The sequence below is a fragment of the Scylla paramamosain genome, chromosome 27 (genome assembly GCF_035594125.1).
Source record: "Scylla paramamosain isolate STU-SP2022 chromosome 27, ASM3559412v1, whole genome shotgun sequence".
Taxonomy (NCBI): domain Eukaryota; kingdom Metazoa; phylum Arthropoda; class Malacostraca; order Decapoda; family Portunidae; genus Scylla; species Scylla paramamosain.
This window is the reverse complement of record NC_087177.1, coordinates 19,974,230-19,983,738: the sequence shown is the minus strand read 5'-3', so window position 1 is coordinate 19,983,738 and position 9,509 is coordinate 19,974,230. Positions and strand designations below refer to the sequence as shown.

At 46.5% G+C, this 9,509-nt stretch overlaps 2 protein-coding genes across 2 annotated transcripts; both read left to right on the top strand.

The window, feature by feature from the left end:
- Positions 1–2,910: 2,910 nt before the first annotated feature.
- LOC135114425 (uncharacterized) lies at positions 2,911–7,131 on the top strand. Its single transcript, XM_064030329.1, has 4 exons — positions 2,911–3,514; positions 3,773–4,441; positions 4,679–6,192; positions 6,496–7,131. Exons 1-4 carry the CDS (start codon positions 2,911–2,913, stop codon positions 7,129–7,131), a joined length of 3,423 nt encoding a protein of 1,140 aa, XP_063886399.1.
- LOC135114301 (uncharacterized) lies at positions 6,099–8,615 on the top strand. Its single transcript, XM_064030210.1, has 2 exons — positions 6,099–8,041; positions 8,143–8,615. Exon 1 carries the CDS (start codon positions 7,192–7,194, stop codon positions 7,837–7,839), a length of 648 nt encoding a protein of 215 aa, XP_063886280.1. The 5' UTR covers positions 6,099–7,191; the 3' UTR covers positions 7,840–8,041; positions 8,143–8,615.
- The last annotated feature ends 894 nt before the right edge of the window (positions 8,616–9,509 follow it).

Below are 9,509 nucleotides of genomic sequence, written 5' to 3'. Positions count from 1 at the left end.
ACAATCCACACCACTCATAAAATTTATGAGAGGAATTGTGTTACTATCTTCTGTGAAGACCATAACCATAGCAGAGTCTTGTAAGTACAGTCACTTGGGTGCTGTAGAGAGGTCCACAACACAGTTCCTTCCCACCAGAGACCAATGGGCCTAAGAGTGTGAGTGATGTGTGTGCGAGTGAGTGGTGCTTTGTCTGGGATTGGTGGCCTGGTATATAGATAAGTAGATAGATGAAGGGAGTAAAATTATACCTTCTCTGTTATCCTTCCTTAAGAAAGCACAGAAGTTGAGAGAAATTGCATCTGTACTGTATTTTTTTTCCTGAGCCTCTTCTCTCTCCTCCTCAGGGCCAGACATTTGTGGGCAAACTGCTGGCGAAGACTGCTGAGGGACACTTTGAGGTTATCCAGAGGTATGCCAAGTAAGAAACAGAAGAGAATGTTACAAGGAGGAGGCAGCAGGCACCTGCCAAAATGATAATTACTCCCAGTGAGATCTAAGGCACTGGATGATGGGGTGCTGTGAACTTATCATTAAACACAGCTGTGACCTCACTGAATGTTTCCCTTTGTGTCTCACAACAAAAGGGGACAGTCACAGCCTACTCTCTAAAGACAACTCTCTTCCTTCACACAAGACTACAAACACCTAATTACACACACACCCTTCACTCAATTATCATGGAGACTCCTACACCAGCCTCAGAGTCACCATCGGGGAAGGGGACCACAAATGTCCCCAGGTCAGACTGCTCTTCTGGTATTGATCCTAAGTGTCTTGACACCGCTCAACTTTTTCCTCATTAACTCCTGCAACATTTGCAGTCTTGGATCTAATTTTCAGTCTGTAAAACACCATCTCTACTCCACTAAACCTCATTTTCTTTTCCTCACTGAAACACAGGTGTCTAAGGCAACTGTTATTAGCCCCATTTTTGTTCTCTCCCACTTTCTCTATCCTCATTTTCAATCCAAAGCTGGATGTTGCATTTATGTGTGCAACAACTTAACCTGCTCTCTTGCCTACACTCTTGAATCTTCTGAGTTTTCCACCATCTGGCTACGACTACAGTCACTCTCAATCTAAATGTATCTGTGCTGTATACCTCTCACCTAACTCCTCTGACTTTAAGAAATTCTTTGACTTCTTAACTTCCAAAGTGGAGCACATTCTGACCCTCTTCCCTTTTGCAGAGGTCTCCATTCTTGGAGACTTTAATGTTCACCACCAGCTTTGGCTTTCCTCTCCCTTCACTGACCATCCTGGTGAACTAGCCTTCAACTTTGCTATCCTCAACGACCTAGAGCAATTGGTGCAACACCCTACTTGTATTCCTGACCGTCTTGGAGATATGCCCAACATTATTAACCTTTTCATAACCTCTAATCTTTCTGCTTATGCTGTCATCCTCTCTTCTCTGTTGGGCTCCTCCAGTCACAATCTCATATCTGTATCTTGTCCTATCACTCCAATCCCTCCTCAGCATCCCCATAAGCAGAAGTGCCTCTAGGATTTTGCCTTTGCTAGCTGCAGGGACCCAAGGAGGTATTTTGCTGATTTTCCTTGGAATGACTACTACTTCCATGTCAGAGACCTGTCTGTGTGCAGAGTAATAACAGAGGTAGTAGAGTCTGACATGGAGGTCTACATTCCTCACTCTTTACCTTCCAAACCTTGGTTTAACACAGCTTGTTCTCGTGCTATACATGATAGAAAGGTGGCCTACAAAAGATACTTAAAACTTCCATCACCAGAATCTCATGGGCTTTATATTTCTGCCCAGAACCATGCCAAGTCTTTTCTCCAACTAGCCAAAACTCCTTCATTAATAGAAAGTGTCAAAATCTTTCAAGATCTAACTCCCCTTGTAACTTCTGGCACCTAGCCAAAAACATCTCCAATAATTTTGCTTCTTCTTTTCCTTCTTTATGTAAGAAGTTGAAGTGGGCGCGCCTGCGAGAGGCTCACAGACTAGTCAGCGAGTCCCGCCAAAACGAGTCTTAAGGCCCTGAAGGTTGGTTGTTGTGGAGATTTTGGCGGGAGAGGCGAGCGAGAGAGAGACAGGGTGCAGAGTAGTGGTAGATTTGCCATTTGATTTGCAGGTATGTTATTGGGATTTGTTGTATTCTTTCATGGTGAAACAGTGTACATTTGGGGGACATTATTGGGAGATAGGGTGGTGATTTGTACCCTTGGTTGGCAGGAGTTTGGTCTTGGCAGTGTGCTGTGGGACGTCAGTGAGGTGGCACCTTAGCAGATACTGTGAACTAAGGAGGCTGCAGTGAGGAACTTGCTGTCCCTGGCTGCTATGGTGTTAGTACTGCCGTGCATGGAGGAAGAGCTGCAGTACTTCAGGGTAGTGGTGGTGGTGTACCTTCAGCGCGTTGGGTCGGTGTGCGGTTGGGCCTATAGGGTGTGAGGGTCCTGGGGGTACTGGTTAGGGTGGGACAGTGTCAGTGGCATATAACATTTCTTGTGTTGGTACGTGAAGTGTTTATTTCTCCTGTTTATTTGTATGTGGATTTACCCATTTTCTCATGGGATCAGGTATTTTGGAGTGCCAGCAGTGTGGCCTCTAAGAGTGTTAAGCACTCATATTTTATTTGTGTTTTCTTTATTATGTACTCATTTGTGTTTTCTTTATTATGTACTCAACCATTATTTTTTTAAATTGTGGCCCGGGTTTCTGTGAACCTAAGCAGGAGGTTTAAATTAATCAGTGGGTTCTTGTGGTGAGTGCTTGGTGAGCCTAATTAAGGTAGGTTAACTGTGCCCTAGTTTTGCACTCATTACAATTGGTAGCAGAGCGTAGTTTTATGCCCTTTTGGGGAAATTGTTTCAAACTCCTGCTTGGGTCCAGTGCTTTTGGCAAAATCCACTTAAGTGTTAGTGTGGCACTACTCCTGCACAATGGAGGATTTGTTGTGTTTGGGTGATGTTGATGGCCAAGGTGTAGCTGGGGTTAAAGTTGAGTGTAAGGAGGAGAGCAGGGAGGTGGAAGTGAGCCCAGAGGTAGTTGATAACTTAATCAGTACCAATGCTCAGTTATCCCAAGCAGTGGCACAACTGTGTAATAAGTTTGACCAAATGGGGCACATGCAAAACATGGTGTGGTCATGTCCTGTCCCCACTATTGGAAAATTCTCTGGAAGGGTACGGAGGGCCAGTGAGTTGGATAACTGGGTAGAGGATGCCACAGAGAAAATAAAGCAGCTGGGATTACAGGGCTCTGAGGGAGTGTCATACCTGTGTGGGTTCTTGGAAGGCCCAGCCCGTCGAAGGGTCCGCAACAGTACTGTGAAGACTGTGTCTGACCTTTTTGATTGTTTGAGGTCTGCTTTTGGACCAGAACTGAATTATACAGACTTAGAAAAACAGCTGCATGCTCGGGTTCAACAGCCGAGTGAAGGAGTGTGGGAATTTGCTGATTCGCTGGGTGTTATTGTGGATAAAATGTACAAAGTGAGAGACAAGGGAGATAAAGAATGGCAATGGCTGCTAACTACATGGTTCTGTAGGAATTTGAGAGACAGAAAAGTAGGAGTGAAGTTGGGAAAATGGTGGGAAAAGCACCAGCCTGTGAAGTGGGAGGACATGGTTCAGCGAGCAGCAGACCAAGTGAGTGAGGCTGAGCGGATTGTGAAGGAAGAAGCAGAGTTAGTGAGTTGGAAAAAGCCAGAGAGAGTTGTGAGGAGTACCCTTTCTTCACCATCTTGCTCCTTGTGTGGACAACATGGACACTTGGGATTATCAGTGTGAACGGTTCAAGGAGTTGGTGTCCAAGACAGCGGGAAACGGGAGTCCTTGAGAACAAGGGGCCAGCTCTCAAGGCCTGACGACAGGGCCCCCACTACAGCTCAGATAAGGAGTGTGACTAATGTGACCGAGGAACGGAATGATGTAAAAAGAGGGAAAGTTAAGTTGTTTGGAAAGACTCTGAGGATAGATGCGTTGGTGAATGGTATACCTGTAAGTGCTATGGTTGATTCTGGTGCTGAAGTCAGTCTGGTGACAGAGGAATGGTACAAACAGCACCTCCTCCCCAAGCAAGCTGTGATCTATGGGATGGACATTCGGATTACAGATGCAAATGGGAGGGAAATTCCCTGTTTGGGTTATGTGAAGGTGAATGTGGAAATTGAGGGAAAAAGTGTTAAAGACTGTGGACTTTTTGTGAAAGGTGGTGGTGGGGAGAGTGGTGTGGTGCAGGGCACTACATTGCCAGTGTTGTTTGGGATGAATGTGTTGAAGGGAGCCGTGCACCTGGGGCTAACTGAGAAGTGGGGCAGGTGTGTCCGTGCCATTGAGGCAAAATTGAGGGTGACACAACAGCCTCTGGGGTTTGCTGTAATTCAGCACCAACAGGATTTAGTAATCCCGGCTGGTACCAGAAGAATAATGAGAGTGTTTGTGGAAAGTTTACAGGAAGTAGATGTAGATAGTGTGGTGTTGGAGCCCTTAGTGCCTGGTGAGGGCTACTGGGTGCCTGAAGGTTTGTGTATATTTCCCAGTTATACCAGAGTGGTTAAGGGTGAAGGATGGCTGTCAGTGGGTAACCTGGGACAAGCAGATGTGCAATTCAGGCCACAGTGGAAGGTAGCCAAAGTTTCTCATGGAAGGGAGGTTACTGTGGGAAGAGCTCACACACACACAGTAGCTCAGACTGCACCTCCTTCAGTGGTTAAGGAGTTCAGGGACAGACTAGGGGTGCAGGTGGATGAGAGTCAGCTTGATTCAGCACAGTTGGAGAGACTAGATGGATTCATCCATGAGTACGGAGATGTGTTTGCTGAAAACGAGCAGGATTTGGGATGTGCTACTGGAGTGGAGCATGAAATTCACCTCAATAGTGCAGTGCCCATTCGCCTTCCATACAGACATATTCCTCCCCCATGTATCACTGAGGTTAAAGCTCATGTAAAGGGACTGTTGGAACAGGGAGTGATAGAGGAGAGTGTGAGCCCATATGCAGCCCGAATAGTGATGGTGAGGAAGAAAGATGGTTCGCTGCGACTTTGTGTTGATTATCGAAGGCTGAACGAGGTGACAGTGAAAGATGCCTTCCCATTACCAAGGGTACAAGACACACTAGATGCATTAGCCGGGGCACAGTATTTTTCTTCTTTTGATTTAGCTGCAGGTTATCATCAGATTCTTGTGCGGGCAGAAGACCGGCCCAAGACTGCTTTTGTAACACCATTTGGCCATTATCAATATGTGCGCTGTCCTATGGGGTTATCCAATAGCCCAGCAACATTCCAAAAGTTTATGGAGTATGTGTTTAGCGATCAGGTTTTTGTGACTCTTTTGGTGTATCTGGATGATTTGTTGGTGTTTGCTCGGAGTGTGGATGAGCATCTGGATAGACTGGAGGGAATGTTGAAGCTTTTGAGGAAACATGGGCTGAAGTTGAAACCTTCCAAATGCCACATACTAAAGCCCCAGGTTAGGTACCTTGAATTTATCATTTCTAAGGAGGGAATTAATACAGACCCAGAGAAAATACGGGCTGTACAGGAGTGGCCAGTTCCGCGCACTGTTAGGGAGGTCAGGGCATTTGTCGCATTCTGCTCCTTTTACAGAAGGTTTGTGAAAAATTTTGCGAAGGTGGCTGCTCCGTTGCATGCTTTGATGAGTGGTGATTCTAAGGCAGCAGTGAGTGATTATTGGGGGAAGGATGAGGCCAGAGCATTTGCCTTGTTGAAAGAGAAGTTAAGTCAGGCTCCAGTGTTGAAAAGTGCAGATTACAGCAAGCAGTTTGTGGTGGAGACTGATCCTAGCTTTGAAGGACTGGGAGCAGTTTTATCTCAGGAGCATGATGGGAGGTTGCATCCGGTGGCCTTTGCAAGTAGAGGTCTCAGAAAGTCAGAGTGGAACATGAGCAATTACAGCTCTAGGAAGTTGGAGCTGTTGGCTCTGAAGTGGGCAGTGACAGAGCAGTTTAAGCACTATCTGGTGGGTGGACATTTTATAGTGCTGACGGATAATAATCCATTGGCACATTTGAACTCTGCCAAGCTTGAGGCAGTGAAGAGTAGGTGGCTGGGTGACTTGGGAAGGTTTGATTTTGAGGTGAAATACTGGCCAGGGAAGGAGAATGGTAACACGGATGGATTGTCGAGGAGGTCCCAGGAATTGATTGAGGGAGGGGAGGAAGAGAAGGAGATATGGGAAACCAGTCCTAACACCTCGGTGAAAGGGGTGGCTGTGATGCAGGTATGGCGTGGTGCCAGTAAGGAGCAGCTTAGGGATATGCAACAGTCTTGTCCAGTTGTAGGGAAGTTGTGGAGACAAATGATTGGTAGAGTGAGGCCAGCAGAACTAAGGCAGTTGCTACAAGTAGAGGAGTTTAGGCAATGGTGGAGAGTGAGAGGGTCCCTCATTATGAGGCATGGGGTGATCTACTGGCGTGGAAGGGAGACAGATTCTAGGAAGTGGAAAGTGGTGTTGCCAGTGAATCAGAGACAAGAAGTGCTTAAAGCCGCTCATGATCAGTGGGGTCATCAAGGGGTTGCTAGAACAACGTCACTAGTGAAGGATAGGTTTGATTGGCCAGGACTACATGAAGACATCAAATTGTATGTGGCAAAGTGCAAAGTCTGTGTCATGGGGAAGGAGGAGGGTGTGCGGGCCAAGACTAAGTTGGGTACGTTGGAAGCCAACCGCCCCTGGGAAGTGTTGGCTGTTGACTTCACTTTACTGGATCCGGCCAGGGATGGCAAGGAAAATGTATTGGTGGTGACGGATGTGTTTAGCAAGTTTGCCCTGGCCTTTCCTACTAAAAACCAAAAGGCAAGCACAGTAGCCAAGATCTTGGTGGAGGAGATTTTTCACCGTTTTGGTTGCCCAGAAAGGGTACATAGTGACCAGGGTAGGAATTTTGAGGGAAAGTTAGTGCAGGAACTATGCAAGTATTACCATGTAGCCAAGTCTCGTACCACCCCGTATCACCCTCAAGGAAATGGGATCTGTGAGAGGTTTAACCGCACCTTACATGGGATGTTAGTTACCCTTGGTCAGGAACAGTGGGAGCATTGGCCTAGGCACTTGTCAAGCCTCACTGCCATCTATAATACCACACCCCATGCTGTCACTGGTTTTTCACCCCATTATTTGTTGTTTGGTGTGTAGCCCCATTTACCTTTGGATAGGTTCTGTGAGGAAACTGATAGTGAGCCTACTAACCATAGCATGTGGATTAGGAAGCTCAGAGAGACACAGGAGGCTGCTTGGAAAGCAGCTAAGTTGAACATCAAGAGTTACCACAATACCAATAGGTGGAAGCGTCAGGAGCAAGGAAAAGCAGAGCCATTGAGGGTGGGACAAAGAGTGTTGCTAAGGGACAATGCAGTACTAGGTAGGAGGAAGATTCAGCCTAAGTTTGCAGCTGAGGTGTGGGAAGTTGAGGAGGTGTTGGATGGGGTGAGTGGGGTGTATAGGGTCAGACCAGAAGGTGAGTCCGGCTGTAGTAAGGTGTTACATCGCAGTAACTTGCGTCCTTGGAATGGCAGTGAGGGCCATGCAGGGACAAGTAATGAAGTGCCAGCAGGGACAAGTAATGAAGGGCCACCAGAGGAGGAAGAAGTAGAAATGCCAGATATGACAGAAGCGTTAAAGCGCTTTGGGTTTCCAGAACCGGACTCAGAGGAACAAGTGGACTCAGTGGTTGAGCAGGAGGGAGAGGATGCCCTAGGGCCTGGTGAAAAGCCAGATGAACAGAGTGGTGAAGGCTCAGAGCAGGTTAAAGGGGTTCAGGCCCCTCAACTCAGGAGGTCTAGTAGGATTGCTGAAAGGGGTGCAACGGGTTCGTCTTGTGTTGGCTGTGGGGATTGTGCATGAGGGCATGCACAAAGTTCAGGGGGGGTGAGTGTAAGAAGTTGAAGTGGGCGCGCCTGCGAGAGGCTCACAGACTAGTCAGCGAGTCCCGCCAAAACGAGTCTTAAGGCCCTAAAGGTTGGTTGTTGTGGGGATTTTGGCGGGAGAGGCGAGCGAGAGAGAGACAGGGTGCAGAGTAGTGGTGGATTTGCCATTTGATTTGCAGGTATGTTATTGGGATTTGTTGTATTCTTTCATGGTGAAACAGTGTACATTTGGGGGACATTATTGGGAGATAGGGTGGTGATTTGTACGCTTGGTTGGCAGGAGTTTGGTCTTGGCAGTGTGCTGTGGGACGTCAGTGAGGTGGCACCGTAGCAGATACTGTGAACTAAGGAGGCTGCAGTGAGGAACTTGCTGTCCCTGGCTGCTATGGTGTTAGTACCGCCGTGCATGGAGGAAGAGCTGCAGTACTTCAGGGTAGTGGTAGTGGTGTACCTTCAGCGCGTTGGGTCGGTGTGCGGTTGGGCCTATAGGGTGTGAGGGTCCTGGGGGTACTGGTTAGGGTGGGACAGTGTCAGTGGCATATAACATTTCTTGTGTTGGTGCGTGAAGTGTTTATTTCTCCTGTTTATTTGTATGTGGATTTACCCATTTTCTCATGGGATCAGGTATTTTGGAGTGCCAGCAGTGTGGCCTCTAAGAGTGTTAAGCACCCATATTTTATTTGTGTTTTCTTTATTATGTACTCATTTGTGTTTTCTTTATTATGTACTCAACCATTAAATTTTTAAATTGTGGCCCGGGTTTCTGTGAACCTAAGCAGGAGGTTTAAATTAATCAGTGGGTTCTTGTGGTGAGTGCTTGGTGAGCCTAATTAAGGTAGGTTAACTGTGCCCTAGTTTTGCACTCATTACATTTATATCAACCAGATGGTACCACTGCTATCACATATATCTCTAAACCTGAACTCTTTGCTCAAACCTTTGCTAAAAACTCTACCTTGGACAATTCAGGGCTTGTTCCTCCTTCGCCTCCACCCTCTGACTACTTCATGCTACCTATTAAAATTCTTTGTAGTCATGTTTTCATGCCCTTGCTGGCCTAAACCCTCGGAAGGTTTATGGACCTGATGGGGTGCCTCATATTGTTCTCCAAAACTGTGCCTCCGTGCTTGCACCTTGCCTAGTCAAACTCTTTCAACTCTGTCAGCATCTACCTTTCCTTCTTGCTGGAAGTTTGCCTACATTCAGCCTGTTCCTAAAAAGGATGAGTTCAAATCCCTCAAACTGCCATCCTATTGTTTTAATTTTCTACCTATCTAAAGTTTTTGAATCAATCCTCAACAGGAAGATTCTTAAACATCTTTCACTTCACAACCTTCTATCTGATCGCCAGTATGGGTTCCATCAAGGCCACTCTACTGGTGATCTTTTGGCTTTCCTTACTGAGTCTTGGTCATCCTCTTATAAAGATTTTGGTGAGACTTTTGCTGTTGCTTTGGACATATTAAAAGCTTTTGATAGAGTTTGGCACAAAGCTTTGATTTCCAAACTACTCTCCTGTGCCTTCTATCCTTTTCTCTGTAACTTCATCTTAAGTTTCCATTCTGATCGTTCTATTGTTGCTGTGGTAAACGATCACTATTCTTCCTTTAAATCTATTAACTGTGGTGTTCCTCAGGGTTCTATTCT